Source organism: Elephas maximus, chromosome 2 (assembly GCF_024166365.1).
Source record: "Elephas maximus indicus isolate mEleMax1 chromosome 2, mEleMax1 primary haplotype, whole genome shotgun sequence".
In the NCBI taxonomy this organism is placed as follows: Eukaryota; Metazoa; Chordata; class Mammalia; order Proboscidea; family Elephantidae; genus Elephas; species Elephas maximus.
Genome location: NC_064820.1, coordinates 53,242,855 through 53,266,060, shown reverse-complemented (window position 1 = coordinate 53,266,060; position 23,206 = coordinate 53,242,855). Strand labels below are relative to the sequence as shown.

Genomic DNA, 23,206 nt, shown 5'->3' with positions numbered 1-23,206 from the left:
TACTGATTAAGTTATCTGATACTTAACCAACCTAGGTATCTGTTTTCCTTGTGCTCGATGGATTCCTGGGAGCAAGCCCAAAGAGAAGGGCACATTAAAGTAACAGAAGGAAGAGATGACCACCAAACAGAAGGGAAAATTTTAAAAAAATTCATAAAGTAGACACAGAACCAAGTAATATCACAGCATCATGGAATAATGGGAATCTAAATCATCAAGAGGCAAGTAAGTAAATTAAGACCATCTGTTTAAGAAAACAGAGAATAACTCAATTCAAAAGATTTTCTATCAAAATGGCTTGCCAAAGCACTGATGCTGGAAGGCAGTAAGATATCATTCAGGAGAACATAGTTTGGTGGATACATATTGCTTAATGCTGAGGGACAGGATTACGCCTTCAAGCATATTTTCTAAGACATTTTAATAGGAATCCCAGTTTAAGCAAAATCTTAATAACATTGCTATCACAACATTGAAGGAATAGAGAAGTAACAGGTTAACTTTCTAACATTATCAGCTTTAAAAAAGTTTCAGTTCATCTCACAGTTTGTATTTTGATTAGCATTTAGACATTAGAACACTTTTAATTTGTTTTTGGGTTACTGTGTTCTGACCCAAAATGTTCTCAGGCTTCATGACACTATCTACTCCACTGCCATTATGACATAATACAGGCCACATCACAGAAGGATGCACAAGACACGAGCAGAAGCAAAAGAGGGTAGAGAAGGCATTTCTCATCCAGACTCTGCTACCAATTTGGTGTTGTTCCTTTTTACTCTCAACCAAGGTCTTCTTAGCTATAAAATGAAGAGATTTACTGAAGATTCTTATGGATCTTCCCAGCTTCACGGACCTATGTTTTTGTTCTTTGCTGTTGCTTAAATTCTTCTAAATCTTCCTCAAACTATTTTGACATCTGTGATAATAACATCATCTTACTCAGAGACGGGGAAGTAGGACATAAAAGGGTGAGGAATGCATTTAAGGTAACAGGATGAGTCACTGACAGAATAAGAATGTTTTCAAACTCAAATTCCTTCACTGGAATTCTCCCACTCGATTTCAGGGTGCCAATTTTTTTTTAGCCTACAGGGGTAATGAGGCTCTTTAACATGTATGTTTTATATAGGACCTATAGATCCTTGCTACAGGCTAACAATATGAATATTTTCTTTTTACTTTCACACTAGACTATGTAAGGATTATCAGCACTTCCATGGACCAACTGCAGAAAGATGAGTAGAAAGCTATGTAAAACATCTCGAACTATTGCTTTTATTTTTTTCAAATGCAAAATAATTCAAGCCAAGTCTTTGAATTTTTCATTACTATACAACTTTTTTTTTTATACAACTTAGTGCAAATTATAACTATAAATAATGATTATATTAATTTTGTATCATATTCTGGATATTTTCCTGAATTTAGTATGTAATATTCCTGTCATCCTCCCAAACCGACCAATTATTATCTCTATTTTAAAGATGGGGAAATTGAGGCTCAGAGAAATTAAGTGATTTGTCCACATTACTTATGCAGTTGAGTAATTTCACACCTAGTAAGTGTGAAGCTTGAGTCTAACTCCAAAGATCAATGTTTTTCAGTATATTATGTGTTATTTTCAGAAAATATGAAAAAAAATTATAATATCTTGTAAAATATAAATGGTCATTAAATACAAAAAAAATTAAAGAGGCTATAATTTGATATAAACTATAGAGGATTTTAGTCTTCAGTTAAATGGTTCACACACAAGGATACACAAAATGCCCAAGTATCTGCACCTAGGTCCAGACTGGACTCACAGGTACTAGAGGATCAGGAACTACCTCCCCATTCCTCTAGATTCTAGTGAGGCACGTAAAAGAGATGAGAGAATTAATTTCCACCAGTAGGTAAGCCTCCTAAAGGTGGGAGCTGATGAGAATTAAAGAATTCTGTTGTCTTTTTACAGCAGAGCAAATTACCTGTAACCTGCAAGTTGGAATCGACTCAATGGCAATGAATTTGTACTACACATACCTATTCTCTGATCCGTTAACTTAAAAAAAAAAAAAAAAAAAACACTGTCTGCAGCATAAAATCCACAAGAAGTACAAGTAAACCTGAAGCCTGCCCCATTTCACCTTATTTTGAAGAGTCAACACATCATTTAGTATTTCATTTATATACATGTTATTGTGTACACCTGAAACTCGAATGCATAAACTACATTTCAAAGGACAGCAAAGGACAATTAATAGATTAAAATTTATAAAATGGTAAGTCGGTTCTAGGGTAATTAGACAGAGTCACATAAAAAGTCTTGGCTGAATTTGGAAGATAGTGCTGGCACACTTCTGAATGGCAAAGAAAATCTCATATTTTCAAACTTAGATGACCAATTATTGAACTAAATAATCCAGGGAAAAGACAGGAAAACAACCTTAAAGAGCATTAGCAGAAGGAATTGATAAAGATACTATGAAAATTACTGCCTTAGAAATTTAAAAACAACTAGAGCTAATCATCTGAAAGAAGTATTTAAAAAAAATTTTAGAAGTCAAACCAAAGTGGGGGGAAGACAAGAACAAACATAAAATAGGAATGTGAAAGAAGAAATAACAAAAACACCAAAGATTTTTAGAATTACAGACAGAATAGGCTACTATATAAAACCTTCTGCTAACAAATTAGGACATTTCATCAACGTAGTAGACTTTCAAGAAGAACACACTTCAAAAACTGACTAAGAAATAGAAAAACAAGAGACGAATAATCATGGCAGAAAAATCAACAATTGCGTCCAGATCCATGCCTTAAATGGCACCAGGCTCAAGACAGCATGCCACTTATTGTTCAAATGAGAAAATAGATATGACATCTCAATAGATGCTAAACAGAAATTTGATAAAGGTTTAAAATTCATTCTTTAAAAAAAAAAGTTTGGCAAATTAGGAAAGGAATGATACTTCTTTTTCTGAAAGCAATTGGAAGCGTGCTCGTGCATTCTGAAAAAAGGGAGAGACTTGCTGACTATCATTCTTATTATTACAATTTATTCTGGAAGTTCTAGCCAGTACAAGAAAAGGAAAAAAAAACACAAGTAGGAATTTTGAAAAGGAAAATTAAACATTGTTTTATTATACGGTATTATAATGTTAACTGTAATTGAATAACTGTAATTAATTCAAGAGTATTAGCTGAACAACTCTGATTACAAATAAATGTGGACTACTAAAATTTTAATAATGAGATAAATATCATCGTGCTACTGTTCACTTTGAAGAAAAGCTCCATGAAAATACTAATAACTACCTCTTCCCCAGAAACAACAGGAATCTGAACTGAATTACAGACTTGGTTTTGCGAAATTACGTGGCCTTGGGAAATATTCTTTTACCTCTCTCAGCAGATTTCTTCCAATGTGAAACGTCAATATGGCCCCTGCTCTGCCTATCACAAAGACTGGCAGTTGGAATCAAATGAAATTATGGCTGTGGAAATACCTGGTGTGCTGTGCACTATACAGTGTATTGTGGTGTCCAGGTTGCATCAGTCACAATTCTGCCTTAGTATTTAAAACCAGAATGCACTAGGCTTCCTTTCCCACCCTTGTGATTATTGTGGCATACATAAATCAAGTAGATCAAATATAAAATATACTTACATTCCTAGTTCTTTGGGGGGGGCAGAATAAAATTATGTTGGGAATTCACTAATAACTTGTTCCAAGAAGGGAATGAATTCAGTAAAAAGAGAACAAATGATATGATAACCAATTCCATATTTTAAAATTTTTACATACGGTATTTCCAAGAGGGGCTCCCTAACTAGGAGAAAAAGCCAGAATAATAACTCTTGGCCACAAGAGGGAGCTAAAAAGTTGGTTCACTTAGTTACTAAAGGCCTCTTCTACCATATTTAGTCTGCTACTGACCAGTTTCACGACTGTCCTCAAGTTCCTCCTCGTTTATGGCATTTTTTTCTGTCACCTTGACTTAAAGCCATGCTCTTGTCATGGCTGACATCTCTAGAAGCTGTTTCTAACGAGAAGCACAAACTGTAATCATATTTACCATGAACAGTGGGACCTTTCTTCTAACACATTTATTTAGCAAATATTCAATATCAGAAACACACCACAACATATAAGAGAGAGGGCTAATTACATAACCACCTACAAAAAATATTTTTCCTTATAAGTATTTCTTGTCTTAGTGCTCCCAGTAAGACCTGCCTAGAATGCTTTTTATATTAGTATTAAAAAATGAGCATATCCATAATAATGAATAAGCTTCATTGTATAAATGAACAGTAGTTTTACAGAACACTAAGCTTAACACAAATGGATATTTTATTGCAAAATAATTGGAAATTTATACTCTAAAAAATTTTTAAATGTAATATTTAATTTTGTGGAAAGATTAAATGCATAACACAAACTACCACAGGAAGTAAATACTTGGCTTAAAAACTGACGAAATATCCCTTGCCATGGATTGAATTCTGTCCCCCAATATGTTGTAAATCCTAACCTCTATGCCTGTGGTTATTATCCCATTTGTGACTGTGTTGCCTTTGTTATGTTAAAATGAGGCAGGATGAGTGTATGGTGTGTCTTGAGTCAATCTCTTCAGATATTAAAGAGATTAAACAAGCAAGCCAGCGAGCAGAGATGGGGTAAGATAAATGCCAAGACACATGGAGATTTCCAAGGAACCAGGAACCAGAAGCTGAAGAGACAAGAACCTTCCTCCAGAGCTGACAGAGACAGAAAGCCTTCCCCCTAGAGCTAGCACCCTGAATTTGGACTTCTGACCTCCTAAACTGTGAGAAAATAAATTTCTATTTGTTAAAGCCACCCACTTGTGGTATCTCTGTTATAGCAGCACTAGATAAATCTCTAAGGCAACCCTATACCAAATTATAAAGTTTAGAGCATCTTTATTTTCGTTTTAATGATATAAGTATATAGGCTGAAGCTCTCATATGGGCACACGTAAACTACTTTTCATTGGGAAGTTATTTTGATTCTGGGTAAGGGCAAGTCTCAGGATAAAACAAGTACCTCACAGGCAATTAAGGAAATGTTAGTATTTCTTTTAGTCTTACCCTGTCAATGCTTCACTCCTAGAAATATTTATATATATTTTATATCTCCAGAAGAAAGAAAAAATTCAAAGGAGTCATGACATGAGTATCTGTAACAAAAAGAAGAAGAAAACATACCTGGGTAATCTTCAGATACATGTATCGAGTAGGATACACTGTGAAAAGAGGGAAAAAAGGGATCAAGTTACTGCTAAGACAGGTACACTTTTAGAAAATAAAAACTAATCCAATATTACCCATTTATTTATATAGATACAAGTATAAACAAATAACATCCAAAATGGATTAGAAAACTACTTTGATATTTGACACAGGAAACAGGTTTTGTAACATTCACATTCACTAAGTCCAAATGCCTTTCCAGAACAGGTTTAAAATACAAATGCATCTTCCCAACAGTGATGATTTTTAGCATAAGTCTTTTTCATTTCAGCAGTGTCTAATATCCCTACATTTATGATCATTTTTTGTTGTTTGTTCAGATGATTTCATAAAATTATATTTTCTCTCCCCCCCCCCAAAAAATTATTCCTCCTATTTAGTATGGAACTCAAGAATTTAAATATGTATTTTTAACATTCTTCCTCACAATATGTTGTGCTTTTAAAAAATATCCTTTTCTTCAAAGAATTAGCAAAATATGATGATGAAAGTATGACTAATAAGTATTTTTCATCAGTCAATCTTTCATCAGTATATATACTTTACATACAACTTGTGTGTATGTATAAAATGTAAAAGGCCTATCAACTGTGTTCAAATGATTGAGTTGTTTGAAAAATAACTACAAGCCTCTTGAGGTTAGGGTCTATATCTATTTGTATTTTTATTTCAGTCATCTATGTTAGTGCCTAGCATACAGAATTGTTCAATATTAGCTTTCTAAATGGATGAATGAAGCTGCCGCTCACCACTGAGGAGTCACTAAAAAAATCCATTCTCTTTGAAGGAACATACTGAATCATCTATGCAAGGTATCATTCACAAAGTGCAGTATACAATCCAAAATTACTTGATGTATGAACAAACAGGAAAAAGTAACTTACATTCAAGAAAAGAGATAATCACAGGAGACTGACCCTAACTGTTGGAATTAGCCAACAAGGGTATTAAAGCAGTTACAAGTATACTTCAGGATGTAAAGAAAAAGATATGCTTATAATGAATGAAAAAAAAAATGGAAACTATAAAAAGATCCAAGTGAAATTCCAGAACTTAAAATACAATATCTGAAATGGAAAAAAAAAAAATTGTTGATGAGCTTAATGCATACTGGCGATAAGGCAAGAATCAGGAAACTTAAAGAGATTGGTCAACAGCATTATCGAATTTGAAGAGTTAGACAAAAACAGACCATCACAAACTTGGACAGCACTAACAAAAGAACAAACATATGTATAATTACAGTTGTAGAAAGGGAGGAGAGAGAAGAATGCAAACAGTAAGCATAAGAAGACTGAAATGTCTAAATTAATGGTAAAGACTTCAAGACAAAGAATAATACCGTAGATAAAAAAGGAATTTTTCCTAATGATAAAAAGGCCAATTCATCAGGAAGAAGACAGCCATATATGCACATGCACCTACTAAGGGAATATCAAAATACATAAAGCAAAACCAGACAGAATTAAAGGGAGAAATAGACAACACTACAATTATAGTTTGAATAATTTATAGAACCAAAAATAATAATAACTAAAGGCAGAAGGTCTGAAATTGATTTTCATAAAACACTGAAGTACATATGCTATATTCACCAAACAGATGGATGGACAAAGTTCATCATAGTTTACACCCTGGCTTTCCTGGCTTATGATACTAAGTCATATTCCTGAAAAGTAACTCCCTTTTAAGTCTTGTAACTGGACTTAGACTGTACTCACAAGGCAATGCAACCCTCAAATTCAGGTCAGGTCCCCAGGACCTCACTAGTAAGTCTTTAGCATGCTGCTCAGTCTTTGGAAAGAGATGAGACAGATACAAGAAAGACTAAGTAGATGAGTAGGAAAAAAAAAAAAAAAAAAGGGATGATTAACAAGGAGGCCAGATGTTGATACATTGTTCATTCATAAAACATATTCAATTGTTCAATTATTAACTCAACAAGCATTTGTTTTTATAATCTGGTATATGCCAAACACTGTGTTAATGACAAGAGTTGGGTAGAAAAAAAAAATCAGAGGATCTAAATTTGGACAATTAATTCAGAGGGAAACAGAGAAAATTAAACTACATATAAGAATATGATAAACAAATTAACTTGAATAGTTTGACACCATAGCAATTGTTTTTTACTTCTTATTTTGAAATAATTTATGAACTCCCATCAAGTTGCAATGAGAGTACAGAGAAATCCCATGTATGCCTGACTCAATTTCCCCCAGTAGGCGAACATCTTATGTGTCTGTAGTACAACTTCAAAAAAAAAGAACAGGATACAGAATATTTACATTGATGTAGAGTATGTGTATACTCTGTTATTTTATTACATGTATATATTCATGCATCCTCCACCACAAACAAGATACAGAACTATTCCATCATTCAAAGATTTCCCTCATGCTATCATTTAGATTCAAACCCACATTCCTTCACTCCAACATCCCTAAATCATGAACCAGTTCTCCATCCTTCTAATTGCTTTCATTTCAAGAATAATACATAAATGGAATCACAGAGTGTGGAGCATGATGGCATTTAAAGGCACAATCAGTATTTTGAAAGAATTACTCTGATAAAGACAATATTTAGGAGGGACTGAAGAAGACAGAAACCAAACTAAGAGGCTATTACAGTAGTAAAATTTAAGCAAATTATCACTGGTCCAGTATGTAACCAGAATCAGCAGGAACAAGCGGCAGATGTTGGACCCCATACTTCCTAGGGAACCGTGGTCCTGAATCAAATGCCAAGGATCAGAAGATATTATCCATGGCAGCTGTGCCTCAAATAAAAGCTGGGGGAAATACACATTATGACCCATATGGATTTATTTCCCCACGATTCTCTCCCTTATAGAGTAGAACTGTGTTTTATAGAAATAAAACGACTGATGAGCAGACCAACCCTTCTGATCTGGCAGTACCATCTGACCCAATGGAAGCCTGCCACCTCATCACAGATTATACTCAGTATCAAACTGAATTAATCCCCGTCAGTTCACAATCTGAACCAAAAGTAGTTGGCTTTTTTTGCCATCCAAACTGATTTCTAAATGTAAAATGAAGCCTTAATTCACTCCTTTGTCTATATCCAGTTAGGGATCCTGTTGTAGTTAGAGACAGACAGAAAGAAATCAAATTCCAACTTTGAGTCTTAACAGCTGGGTGGCCTAACAAAAGTTACTAAGACACCCAGTTCAATGTCTCTTCAGTAAAATGGAGGAAATCATACCTACCTTACAAGCCTGCTGTGATGATTTAATGACTTAACAGGTGTAAGGCCCCTAGGACAATACCAGACACATAGCAGCAGGCGCTGAGTAATTTTAGTTCAGCTTCCAGCACAAGCAATTAAAATTTACAGAAGTGAGATTTTACATGAATGAACGTTCTCTGGAGAACTCAATTTACTAAAAATACAATATCACATTTACCAGATACCAATGCTAACACTGAAGACTTTATTTTATTACTGCATTATGCTCATGACATTACCACATGTTTCCATGTTCATGACCATATCTAATTTTTCAAACACAAAATAGAAAGCCAAAGCCCTACAAAATAATTTATCAGGTCTACGTGCTATAGCATTTTCTTGGTAGGATACCAGAAGGAAAATCACCAGGGCCATAAAATCCTGATCAGTTTCACTTTGTGGCTTACAGAGTACTTAGGGAAACAATCTAGTACAAGCAGACATGGATGATTAAACTAAAGGACTAATAGGTAGGGCCAAAAAATGAGGAAAGAACCAAGCTGAAACAGAGTTCACAGTAAGGTTATTATGTACTGAACATAATAAATATTATAAAGCAGACAGAAATAGTGTGGAGAAATGAAAGTGAAAGAAGGTGAACCTGAGAACGAAGAAAAAACCTGGAGCAAGCTCTGAATTCAGATTCAGGAAAATACGCCTTTAGAATTTTGGAATAGGCTAAATTACAATTAAACCGAGCTGCTTCTCCAGAAAAACTCAGGTCAGTCAATATGCACAGCACTATAAAAAAACTGGGTTCTAAAATCACAAGTTTGAAACTAGACTCTGTAATGTATTTCTATTATCTCAAAAATGTATTGAGCACCACATAAACCAGAGACTTCATCAGCCTGAGACCAGAAGAACTAGATGGTGCCAGGCTACCACGATGACTGTCATGGCAGGGAACATAACAGAGAATCCCTGATGGTGCAGGAGAAAAGTGGGATGCAGAACTCAAATTCTAGTTAAAAAGACCAAACTTAATGGTCTGACTGAGACTGGAGGGACCGGAGAGAATATGGTCCCCGGACTCTCTGTCAGCCCAGAACTAAAACCATTCCCGAAGCCAACTCTTCAGACAAAGATTAGACTGGACTATCAGACATAAAATAATACTGGTGAGGTGTACGCTTTTTAGTTCAAGTAGACACATGAGACTATGTGGCCAGCTCCTACCCAGAGGCGAGATGAAAGCAGAGGGGGACAGGAGCTGGTTGACTAGACACGGGAAATACAGGGTAGAAAGGAAGGGTGTGCGGTCACATTGTAGGGAGAGCAACTAGGGTCACATTAACAATGTGTGTATAAGTTTTTGTATGAGAAACTGACCTATATTGTAAACTTTCACTTTAAGCAAAATATAAAAAGAAGAAGAAAAAACAGAACTGTGAAAAAGATGTATTGAGCAAAACAGTTATATCCAACTCTAATTCCTTTGAAAGGTTACAGAGGAAGCTAGTAGTACGTACGCAGGAGCCCTGCTTGTTGTCTTGTAGTTAATTACTGGTGAACATGGAGGAGAAACATCTGGCCCAACCAAAGGCATCTGTCTAGCCAAGAGCTCCTCAAGGAGTTTCCTAGGGGCACCCTCAGGTGTTCAATAGCTACCTAATCTTATATTTTGTTTATTTCTGACATATTTTCTAAACTTAAAATGATTCATAAGGTCATTTATTCTTGTAATGAAACTCAGCACTACTGAATCGTAAGCTCATACTTTTCAACTACACCCATTTGTGACAGAGCAAAAATCACCAACATTTTATTGCACAATGTCCTTTTATCTTATCCTCCAATAAATTGTAGCCTTATTTCTCATCTCTTCCAGTTAGATCAGACTTTACATGAGAAAAAGCAAAATGAAGAAACTAGCAACAAAAAATTGCTACTAATGGCAAGCAGTCCTCCCCCCTAGCAAAAATGCTTATAAGGCCTGAAATTTTTATGTTCACTTGCCAGTCAGCTGCTTCATTAATATCATCATGATTATTTACTCTTACACATCCTTCCCTGGAGCACTCTCCACTCCTCCTTCAAGACTCGATCTCAAAGACAAATTCCTACAAAACTTCTCCAACTCCCCAGGCAGACTCAGAGCTCCTTCCCTTAAGTACCCACCTCATCTTGACATTAACTGTCTCTTAGACTGAAGGGAGAGACCAGACCAATGTTTTCATCCTCATATTCCCAGAGCCCTGACACAGTGACTTATAAATCCATACATAGCTTCTGAATAAATGAACAAATCATATCTTCTTCCAAAATTACTTGAGGGTATATCATGACGGTCCTTGGCAGAATATCTACTACTTGGGCAAGTGTTCAAAAATCTGATTAAAATGATTAAATGCTGGTAGCCAACACTTCTCCCTGTGGGTACACACCATGATGCATGTTGAGTCTCTGGTCCTTTCATCACATTCTCATGTTTTTTGTTATAGACAAAGGTAGAATGAGTTCTGAGTGTCCAGGTCTTGTGGATTCTCTACAGTTTTCAGTTTCAAATCTATATTATGGGGGTGACAGTGGCATTATTTAGCACTCTCGATGGTATGAGCTGAACTTCAATGACAATATAGAAGATCTCTGAGATGCTCCAAAAAAAAGGGAAGAACCAGTTATTTTCAATACAAAAGAGTAAAAATATTAGCATTTCAAAATACTTACTAGTTTACTAGTCAAAAGAACACTACACATAAAACCTGTTATTTAACCTACGCCTATCTTGAAAGTATATGTAAGGAGGCGAAGGTCGATTCTCCCAGACAAAAGAGGGGAGTGGTATGAAAAAAGGCTGAGCAGGAACTTGTTGCAATGAACAAGCCTGTTTCGTTGAAGGCCTCTAATATCAACTCTACAGATACCTGCCCCTGTCTTTCTTCAGTCGGATTTGGCTCAACGGCAGTGGGGTAAGAGACCCTTCTTCAATACCGTTGAACATGGAACCAGAGAATAAAGTTTTCGTTCCAGAAGAGAAAGCACATCTTACCCACCAGTGAACTAAATTGTTGATGTAGGGCAATTTACACTACCTGTTACTTTTTTTGTTGTTGTTGTTACAGAGGTAAAAGGATAAAGATGTTTGCCCAGTAAACACTAAGTTAAAACCAAAACCAAACCTGACACCTTTCAAGTCGATTCTGACTCATAGAGACCCTAAAGGACAGAAAACTGCCCCATGAGGTTTTCTAGGCTGTAATCTTTACGGAACCAGATCACCAGGTCTTTCTCCCAAGGAGCCCCTGGGTGGGTTCAAACCACCGACCTTTTGGTTAGCAGCCAAGCACTTAACCATTGCACCACTAGGGCTCCTTAAACAGTAAGTTAGCCTCTCAATAGTCTGTGTCCCTATCTTAATAACTTATTTGGTTTTTTTTTAAGTTATATACTTTCAGCAAGTAAAGTAATAGAAACAAAAGTGATATGTGTGTGTGTTTTAATTGTTTTTAGGAAAATGGCCAAGTTAGTACCTTCTATGTTTAAATATTTTACCATCAATCAAATGCTTAGACTTCCAAGTAAGCCATCTTCTCAACAGGGTTGAACTGGAAAGGCCTAAGTTCCACTTTGATTAGTAACATAGGTGCATGCTTTATTTATACTATTAAGGAAATTAGTGGATGGAAATATTTCTTTTATACACTGTCTTAGTCCCATGCAAGACCCAACATTACATTAAAATAGAATTCTGCCTCTCCCAGTTTTTTTGTTATAAACAAAAATAAAGAGGACAGAAATCAATTCCAACAAGACAAGCGTAGTGCTTAAAAAAAAAAAAAAAATTTTTTTTTTTAGATGATGTCAAATCACTGAAAACTGACATCCAATAAATCAGTTATATCTAAATATTATTTCCATGTTTCTTTTCCAAAAGTTTGATGTCTCTGGACTTTTCTTCTCTGCAGCTTGCAACCATAACCAATTAAATATTCTTTTGTTCAACATTCACTAAAACATAAGTGCTTTTACTATTTTATATCTAAGTTCAAGTTATAAATGGTTATAGAAAGTTTAAATGATACACACAGCTTAGAAAAACTGAATATAATAGTGCATATTATAATAGAAAAAACTTTTATAACTAACTGAAGTAAGGCTTTGCTGAGGCAAGAATATGTGTTTTCAGAAAATACTATTAAATATTTAGAGAGATAATTGTGAGAGTACACTACTACTCCAGCAACTTTCTCAAATATTTAACAGAATATCAAACAATTCTTAATATATTCTGGGGACACTATAGGATCTATCCATCTCCCTGTCTCAGTCTCACCTTGCACCATTCTCCTGCGTTCTCTCTCTGCTCCAACAAAAAGGACTTTCACTTCTTCAACACCATGTTCCCTCTGCCGATACTTTCCACCCACTCCCTTTTGCCTGATTAACTCATACCCGTCCTTCGGATGACTCAAACATGGCCTCGTTAGGAAAAACTTTCTGATCACCCTTCCCCGATTTGATCAGCTCTTATGATACAGCAGTTACACGGTTTGTCATCATAAAAAAAACTTATTAATTTATTAATGTCTAGTTCCCCCACTAAATCCATAGGGTAGAAGGCACCTCTGGCTTTCTTCATCATTGTTATCTCCAGCATGTACCATATGCCTAACACACAGTAGGAATACTACAAAAATAATGGTGGAATCCATAGTTACTAAAAATTCATAACTTCTTTGATCTTCCAACTCTGAATATCCTTCATCACAGAATTACTATGCACATATGAATTAGTTTATAACCCGAGGAGCATGGGAGAAAGAGCACGGGCTTTGGAGCAGGAGAGATTTGAACTTACTAGCTAAGTGCCCCCAAGGAAATTAATTTTGTAAGATAGTATCTACTTCCTGGGATTGTCAAGAGGATTACATGAAACAACTGAAAGAAAATAACTGTATAATGAGAGGAAATAATCATTAAGAATGATTTCTCCCAAATCCCTACCCCCGCAAAAAAAAAAAAAACAAAAACAAGCAGAAGCAAAATAAGTCTGTGATGGACATTGCAAGGCCTCTACATTCCACACCTTCTCTTCCCGGTTTTGCACAACAGCTCCTAGGTTTGCACAGAGAAATTCCTTCTCCCAAGTGGGAGTGTTGAGAGAGTGGATAAGCCAATCAGAGTAACCCATCCAATTTCTACGGTAGGAAAGGGGCATGGTCTAAGTCTATGCTGGTCTGCACTTTGGCCTCAGGGTTGGTTCAGGGTGACTTATCACAGTAAAGCTTGGGACTTTCATTTAATGGTTGTGGAACAGACACTAGCCCCTTCTGGATATGAATGAAGAAGCATATAGCCCTAATTTCTGCTGGTAACCTACTTACAGGGGCGGTGGGGCTTCAGTGGAAGAATTCTCACCTTCCATGCATGAACCGTGAGTTCGATTCCCAGCCAATGAGCCTCAACAAGCACAGCCACCACCAGTCTGTCAGGGAGGCTTGCTGGTTGCTATGATGCTGAACAAGGCTAAGACAGAATAGAAAGAAAGGTCTGGTGATCTACTTCTGAAAATCAACCAGTGAAAACCCTATGGATCACAATGGTCTGGTCTCATTGTGCATGGGGTCCCCATGAGTTGGGTGCCAACCTGAGGGCAGCTAACAAAATCAACAACCTTCTTACACTCATGAGGAAGCTGGACTGACAATGAACTTAGGAAGTTTCAGAGAGACAGTCTCCAACAGACCGAACTTAAATTGCATTTATCAGTGAAGTTCTTTTCAAATGCACAAATACGTTTCCTTTTACTGTTTAAGCCAGAATCAAGTATTTTTGTTTCTTGCAAAAGAAATCATCCTAATTAATTTCACAGACACATTAAACTGTTTGAGACGTTTTAATGTGAATCTTTACAAGCTATTAAGATTAAAAACTAAGTGTAGACATACAGGCTTGATTTAATTTTATAATTTTTGTGTAATTATTTTAAAGTACAGAATATATTAGTGATTTATTTAGGGATTTAAATAATTATCATAAATTTTATAGAAATTATGACCAAAATCAATTGTAATAAATTAGACACATATACATAAACTTTGCAACAAAAATTGCAGGTGCACAGGTTTTATTATTTTACTGTTCACCAAAGTTAAGGTCATTTGTTTTAAGGTTGAACTTTTTTTTGCCGTCGAGTCAATTCCAATTCATAGTGACCCTATAGGATAGAGCAAAACTGCTCCATAGGGTTTCCAAGGAGCGGCTGGTGGATTTGAAGTGCCAGCCTTTGGTTAGTAGCTGAGCTCTTAACCACTACGCTACCAGGGCTCCATTTTTTTTTCCCCTAGTGGCTAAAATACTTTTTCAATCCTAGGTAGGCACTGAGTTTACTTTGTTTCAATAGCATATGTATATGAACTTGGATTTGGAAAGCCACAGTCCCATCCATTAGCTTTCTTGTTTCTTTTTGTAGTACAGCCTCTGGAAAGACAGCAGCTAAATATACGAGAGTGCCAACACTTTTAGACTACAGGATCCTATTTCTAAACGTTTACTACAATCCATTAGCCTTTCACTGTTTATCAACTTTTTCAGTCTTTTGGTTAGCAGCCGAGCGTGTTAACCATTTGCACCCCTCAAGAACTCCAACACAAAGATAGCCATGTGTATGGTATGGTTTTACCCCAAAAAAGAAGGCAGTTTAAGAAAACAATTACAATACCAGTTTTGAACAGATGTCTGTCTCAGCTAACGGTTAGCATGTAGATTTTTAGTGTGGATGCAGTCAGCTCCATTAAGGCAGACTGCTGACCCAAAATCCAAGGAAAGAAGAATTACTTAAGACTAATGTAAAAGAAAAAAAAAAAATTTTTTTTTTTTTTATGAGGGACATTTAATTGTGGTTTTTGTTTGGATAAAGCTGATGCTGTTTTAGTATTTCATTTTCTGACAGACATATAAAGAAAACCTTTATCGTCTTTTTTTTTAAGCTATATTTGACTTTCAATTTTGTAAACTTAAACTAAATTTGGAGCACAGTGGTTAAGTGATATGGCTGCTAACCAAAGGGTCAGCTGTTCAAATCCACCAGCCGCTCCTTAAAAACCCTGTGGGGCGGTTCTACTTTGTCCTGTAGGGTCACTAGGGGTCGGAATCGACTCGATGGCAAGGGGTTTGGTTTTGGTTTTTAAACCAAATTAAACAGCATCTAATCCTCACAGATCCCTCAAAAATTTCACAACCTGGAATCTCAGAAACTGAGTGTTCATGCATTTCTTGGCTTTATAACTAATTTCACAGGCTCAATAAGACTGTGGCCTCCCTTTCTGCCAGGATGTTACTGGACAAACTGATTGTGCAACCAAGGTTATATCTGAAGTATCATATCTGAAAATGAATCTCATCTAATCAGGAATGACAAGCAACCATTAAGGAACAAGGACTGACTTTATTTGTGGAACTAGCACTTACAAACACCTTCCAGAAAAACTGCCCTAGTTCCTGGCTGATAGGCTCCCAGATGTAATGGTCATCGTGAGAAAGATTGCTTTCTGGCCAGCTAGGAAAATTATCAGATTTTTTTGGAGCCTTGGCTAGACAGAATCACGCAATTACACAGGCACTGAAGGTGAAATCTGGTGAAGTTTCTTGGTTTTGTTTTTCTAGCTTCAGAGAAGTGAATCCAATCCAAGACTTCTTATAAAAATTTATGGAGAAAAACTACCACATTAGTTGTTGTTAGTTGCCATTGCTGACAAGGCAATTCAGACTCCTGGCGACCCCACACGGGCAGGCTAGAACTGTGCCACAGAGCTTCAAGGCTGTGAACTTTGGGAAGCAGATCTTAGGCCTGTCTCCCAAGGACTCTCCGGGGGGGTTTGAACCACCAACCTTCTGGCTAGTAGTCAAGCGCTTCACCATTTGTGCCACCCAGGGAACCCTCAACAGTGCATCGTTCCACAGTCGCAAACCCAAGGAGGCCTACATGTCTAACATTCATGCTGCAGCTTTCTGTCATGAAGAATTGCCTTTGAAGATTATGTATGATCACAGGAAGGAGACTGTAATGAAAAAGTGCCCGGAATTTGAAAGTGGGCAAAAAAGACCCTGGGTGTTCCACCAGTGAAATGCTAGGAATTGTTTATTTGACCCTCCAGTGAATACCTAATTCTAAAGTAAAGGGCTGTCTGATTGCCTCTGTTTTTTTCCACTCTCTAGGGATAAAAGTGAAGTTATAGAAAATTGATAATAATGTAAATGTTTCCTTCCCTAAGAATGCAAATGATTCCTGTTCACAGGATACAAATGAAATCTGTCTGACAGGGAATCTAAATCTCAGTAAGTTTAATGTCTGAACCTCAAATTCTCATTTGAACCATCTTTAATATGTGAACTTAAGAAAAGAAGTTCTGGAACTGATAAATGTCTCCTTATTTCAGATTAATTTAGGTGCTAAAGTTATTAAATCAATATTATAAACACAGTAGACTTGGCTTAAAATACTTCTGGGCTATTGAAAAGTTAGAGATAACTTTCAAGAATAGAGCCTCTCAAGAATAACTACATAATAGCATACCCATTACAAAGAAACGCTGCAGCCATTAAAAGGGATGTAACACTTATCAATGCTACAACCCCATTTTTGTTCAAAATAATATACATACAAATACACACATATGCACAGAAAAGTGTGTGTAAAAATAGTATAAACAAACCCAACCCAGTGCCATCGAGTCAATTCCGACTCATAGCGGCCCTACAGGACGGAGTAGAACTGCCCCATAGAGTTTCCAAGGAGCGCCTGGCGGATTCGAACGGCGGATTCGAACTGCCGACCCTTTGGTTAGCAGCCGTAGCACTTAAGCCACTCTATATGCATTTACAGTTGTATGGGTCTTATTGTGGGGAGCGGAATATGCTTTTTTGGGAGGAGATTACTTGGTTCACTGATTATTGGATGATGATTGCTTTCCTGTTATTTTTCTGGAATAAAATTTATTAAAAAAATAATAGGGAAAGTTACTAGATTTAATGTAAAAATTATATTCTATACTTCAAATAACATAATATTCAGTAATGAAATGGGGGTGGACTCCTGGCTAGATCCTATTCATACTTCAGTCTTTAGTTTAAATTTCACTTTCTCAAGTTTTCTCTCTACCAGCTTCCACGCCAGTGTCCCACCTGACCCAGACAAGGTAAAAAAAAAAAAAAAAAAAACCTGCCATCAAGTGGATTCCAACTCATAGTGACCCTATCGAGTAGAATTGCTCCATAGGGCTTCAAAGGCTGTAATCTTTATGGAAGCAGACTGCTACATGTTTCTCTTTCAGAGCTGCTAGTGGGTTCAAACCAATGACCTTTGTGATTAGCAGCCAAATGCTTGAACACTGCACCACCAGACAAGGTTAAGTCCCCCTATCACTTTGGTAGGGCCCTTTACTAATCCCTTGTAAACCTTGTCACCTCTGTAACTTGGGTGACTATGAGATTAGTGCTTCTTTTCCCAAACCAAACCAAAAACAAACCTGTGGCCATTGGGTTGGTTCCAACTCATAGCGACCCGGTAGGATGCAGTTGGCCTGCCCCATAGGGTTTCCAAGTCTGTAATCTTTAAGTAAGCAGACTGTCACATCTTTCTCCCTCAGAGCAGCTAGTAGATTCAAACTAAAGACCTTCTTGGTTAACAGCTGAGTGCTTTAACCACACTGTACCACTACAGCTCTTTTTTTTCCCCCCATTATATCTAACTTCTCCAAGGTCAGAGACTATGTCTATCTTATTTGCTGCTGTGTCTCAGGTGCTCAAAATATATGCATGTTGTATACTAAGAGGTGCTCAAAATATAAGTACAGCTCCCTTCCCGTGTACATTTAATGACTCTTAAAATATGGTAGAATAGAAAATATTTTATGTCTTATCAAAGATATACAACCTAAATCCAATCAACTTAAGACTGTTTATGTTTGATTTTGGAAGAGATGCATAACATTTGCCTTTGACTCATGGGACACATTTTTACATAGACATTAATGGACTTAATTTGGCCTATAATGCCCCGGCATGAAACAAATCATTATAATGGAATCTTGTTATACTGTATAAGGTTGTACAGTGAGAATAAGGGAGTCACATTGTCTCCATTTATACATTAAGTGCGGAGGGTTCAAGCACATTCATCAATAATTTAACATGTGCTGTTAATGCCCAAACCTACGAAAATGTTACACTTGATATTTGCAACATTGATTTTAAAATCTACACAAACAGCAAAGAGCACTTCAAGGTCTTGAAATGTCAATATTTGGAGGTCATGCAAATATGTTTAAGTTACAGAAAATATGGGTAGCTACCAGGAGCCAAATAAATGTATACTGGGATCCTATTACAGCATTACCACTTGAGAGAAGCAACCACCAACGTGCCTTATAAAAATTTTCTTCCAGTAATTGCATAATTTTTGTCCATGATAAATTTCTATTACAGCAATATGCTGTAGAGATGCAAATCATATTGAGATTCTAGAATATAGTTTGTCTAACACTCGATTCTACATATTTTAATCTTGCCTGTTTTGGTTTGGATTTTAGAATAGGCACAATTCTCCCACCCCCATCTCCCCCATCCCCACTGAATCTCAGCTTCCCTTTCTAGGCAACCCAACAATACACCATTAAAGAATACTGTGTCTTGGCATCATTGAATTGTGGCACTATGAATCACTGGAGAAAAAAGAAAAACTCCAACACCCATTGAAAGTATATCTAAAAACAGATACACTTCTAGCTCCCAACAAGTCAATGACAAAATTTCTCAGGGTACAAAATGCAAAGATAAGCAGAGAGAGCTTAACTGTCTTTGTTCAGTCGGTCTGAGACAGAAAAAACTATTAGCCACCAGCCATTCTAAGGACATTTGCAATTTGAAAAAGTTCTAAGAACATAAAATAGGACAGGAGACTTAATTTTACATCAGAGTAAATATGTTGATGTTGTTTTTATTAGGTGTCTTTGAGTCAGTACCATTTTATAATGACTCTATGTACAACAGAACAAAACACTGCCTGGTCCTGAGCCATCCTCACAATAGTCACTATGTTTAAGCCCATTGTTGCAACCACTGTGTCAATCCATCTCATTGAGGGTCCTCCTTGTTTTCGCTGACCCTCTACTTTACCAAACATGATGTTCTTCTCCAGGGACCAGTCCCTTCTGATAACGTGTCCAGAGTAAGTGAGACCAAGTCTCACCAACCTCGCTTCTAAGGAACATTCTGGCTGTACTTCTCCCAAGACAGATTTGTTCATTCTTCTGGCGGTCCATGATATATTCACTACGCTTCACCAACACCACAATTCAAGGGCATCAATTCTTCTTCAGTCTTCCTATTCATTGTCCAGCTTTCAAATGCATATGAGGTGAATGAAATTACCATAGCTTGGGTCTGGCATACCATAGCCCTTAAAGTCACAAGTGGACCACTAAGCAACATCACACACAATAAATGGAGAATACGTTGAAGTTGTCGAGGATTTCGTTTTACTGGGATCTAAAATCAGCATCCACGGAAGCAGCAGTCAAGAAATCAAATGAAGCATTGCATTGGCCAAATCTGCTGCAAAAGACCTCTTTAAAGTGTTAAAAAGCAAAGATATCACTTTGGGGACTAATGTGCAACTGACTCAAGCCATGGTATTTTCAACTGCCTCAATGCATGTGAAAGCTGGACAATGAGTAAGGAAGACCAAAGAAGAATCGATCCTTTGAATTATGGTGTTGGAGAAGAACACTGAATATACTATGGACTGCCATAAGAATGAACAAATCTGTCTTGGAAGAAGTACAACCAGAATACTCCTTAGAAGCAAGGACAGCGAGACTTTGTCTCACATACTTTGGATATGTTATTAGCAGGGACAAGTCCTTGGAAAAGGGCATCATGCTTGGTAAAGTAGAGACTCAGTGGAAAAAGAGAAAGGCCCTCAATGAGATGGATTGACTGAATGATTGCAACAATGGGCTCAAACATAGCAACGTTGTGAGAATGGTGCAGGAACAGGCAGCATTTTGTCTTGTTGTACATAAGATTTCTGTGAGCCGGAACCTAATAGGTGGCATGTAACAGCAATGACATTTAAAAAAAAATATTAAGTTAAAAAGTCAATCATCAGGGAATCATTTAAAAGTCTTAAAACTATTTCACCAGGAATTACCTCTCTACACCCCACACCCTCTGCTCTGCAGAGAGAGCTGTTGGGCCTGTAGGTCTGTGGCGAGCCATGGATGCTGACTTCTGTTCCGCAGGATGGGGCTTGTGAAAGTTGTCAAGAACAAGGCCTACTTCAAGAGATACCAAGTGAAATTTAGAAGAGGAGGAGAGGGTAAAACTGATTACTATTCTCAGAAATGTTTGGTAATTCAGGATAAAAATAAGTACAACGTACCCAAATACAAGATAGTTCATGTAAACAACAGAGATACCATTTGTCAGATTGCTTATGCCCCTGTAGAAGGAAATATGATACTCTGTGCAGTTTATGCTCATGAATTCCCAAAGTCTGGTGTGAAAGTTGGCCTGACAAATTATGTTGCCGCATATTGTACTGACCTACTGCTGGCCTGCAGGCTTCTCAATAGGTTTGGCGTGGACAAGATCTATGATGGCCAAGTGCAGGTAACCAGAGATGAACACAATGTGGAAAAGCACTGATGGTCAACCTGGTGTCTTCACCTGCTATTTGGATGCAGGGCTTGCCAGGACTACTCATAGAAATAACATTTTGAGGGCTGTGAAGAAGCTCTGGATGGAGATTTGTTTATCCCTCACAATGCCAGACAAATCCTTGGTTATGATTCAGAAAACAAGCAGTTCAGTCCAGAGGCACATTGGAAACAAACACATCACTGGTGAGAACACTGCAGATAATATGCGTTACTTAATGGAAGAAGATGAACATGCTTACAAGAAACAATTCTCTAAATATACAAAGAACCCCGTAACTCCAGACACGATGGAGGAGATGTATAAGAAAGGACATGTTGTTATACAAGAGGATCCAGTTTATGAGAAACCTAAGTAAGATGTTAAAAAGAAGAGGTGGAATCATCCCAAAATGTCTCTTGCCCAGAAGAAAGATCGGGTAGCTCAGAAGAAGGCAATCTTCCTCAGAGCTCAGAGCGGGCTGCTGGGAGCTAAACCAAACCACAATTATCTATGAAGATTTTTCAGGGAAAGACAATACGCTTATTGACCAAGCCTGGGGCGGGGGGGGGGGGGGGAACTATTTCATCAGGAATTATAAAATGTGAAAAAGGATTTTTTTAGGCAAAAGAGTGTATCATTTAAAATGTATTGGTATTCACTCAGTATGTCTATTTCCCATCTGCCCACCATGAACACAGCCCCAGTAAAGGGTACTATACCTAACGTCAAGATACTACATATCTGCTCCTGTGGTATATTCCTAGGAGCAGGGTGGATATTACACATTGGAAAGAGCTACCAGTTAAGGGGAAAAAAATTGTTTAGAGTACTGAAATTAACAATTTGAATTTTCCATTCTTTTTTAAAAGTCAAGTTGCCCACAAGAGATCAGATAGGCACCATCTGTTATGTCGGCAGCAAGTTTTACACCCGTTCTGAATCAGTCGTCTAAGACCATAGATCAGAAATAAAAAAAGCACTGTTATGTGAAAACTATTCACAGTTTCATTTCCTATAGTTACTCACAAAAAAATAGAAAATAGATACAAGGTGCTGAGTCAAAGCCATTGTGTGTCACTTGCATTTGTCATTAAAATAACAATTTCTACTACTACTACTTTTTCACCGCCAAATTTCTCAGCAACATACTGAATGTTTCCAAGCAGTGCTTTAATTAGCTTCCAATGCAAATATCAGTTTGCACATCAACTATCTCTGTTCAGAATTTCTCATAACCAGTTTTTGCAAATCTGTATGAAACACCATTTGCATTTATAACTTAAACAAATAACTAATTTCCGTGGATAAGCACTACCATATGTTTTGTGTTTTTTAAGGTTCTCCTCCACATCGTATGTAGTTCATTTTTTCAGGTACTAATTCCTACTTTTATTAGGAGCCATCACTAAAGTATTGTTTATTTATTGCATTGTATGTCAACTGCCAGCGATAATGAAAAAGAAGCCACTGTTGTACTCACACGCTAATCTTTTGGGGATACTTGTGATGACACAGCTCTCGGCCTCTGAACTGAAACCCTATTTGCCAGATTTGTTTCCAAATTCAGAATTTTTTATATTTTAGAAAGGTAACATAGTGCATATCTTACAGAACACCCCCAAAAGAGAACAGAGTATGGGTCCTCCTCATCAGACACAATAATACATCTGTAAGGAGTACTCCTACTACCTGCCTAGAAATAACCTCATGCCAGCTCAGATCAGTTTTGCCGCCAAATTACGTGTGGGCCAAATTTAAAAAATAATTTTGTTTCCACTTTCAGACCTTCTTAAATTTAGAATGTAACCAGATAAGGAATTATACACACCCTGTATTTTCAAGTTTTAATACCTAAAAGGATAAATCATTAGGTCCAGTTCTGTAATTAAGCAAACATATAATTGATTTTTTTTATCTGCACATAAATACCTAAGCATTGAGTACTATACCTTATGCTTTCCCAATGACTCCATCCAAAATAAATTGTATCTGAAAAGGATAATAAACATAGGGTCGCTATGAGTCGGAATTGACTCGACCGCAA

General features: G+C 36.8%; 1 protein-coding gene across 3 annotated transcripts in view; it reads right to left on the bottom strand.

Annotated features, from left to right (window-relative positions):
* Window positions 1–23,206, bottom strand: part of PARP8 (poly(ADP-ribose) polymerase family member 8) — a 189,722-nt gene that overhangs the window by 81,522 nt on the left and 84,994 nt on the right. The window contains exons 1-3 of one of the 3 annotated variants that reach the window (XM_049863552.1): window positions 20,672–21,695; window positions 13,879–13,986; window positions 5,215–5,252 (exon numbers count right to left, since the gene is read on the bottom strand). In XM_049863552.1, the coding sequence (XP_049719509.1) occupies window positions 5,215–5,252; window positions 13,879–13,986; window positions 20,672–21,003 (478 nt within the window). In that variant the 5' untranslated portion in view covers window positions 21,004–21,695. Of the gene's footprint in view, window positions 1–5,214; window positions 5,253–13,878; window positions 13,987–20,671; window positions 21,696–23,206 lie in introns of those variants that run through there. The other 2 variants (XM_049863559.1, XM_049863568.1) reach the window with 2 other exon arrangements.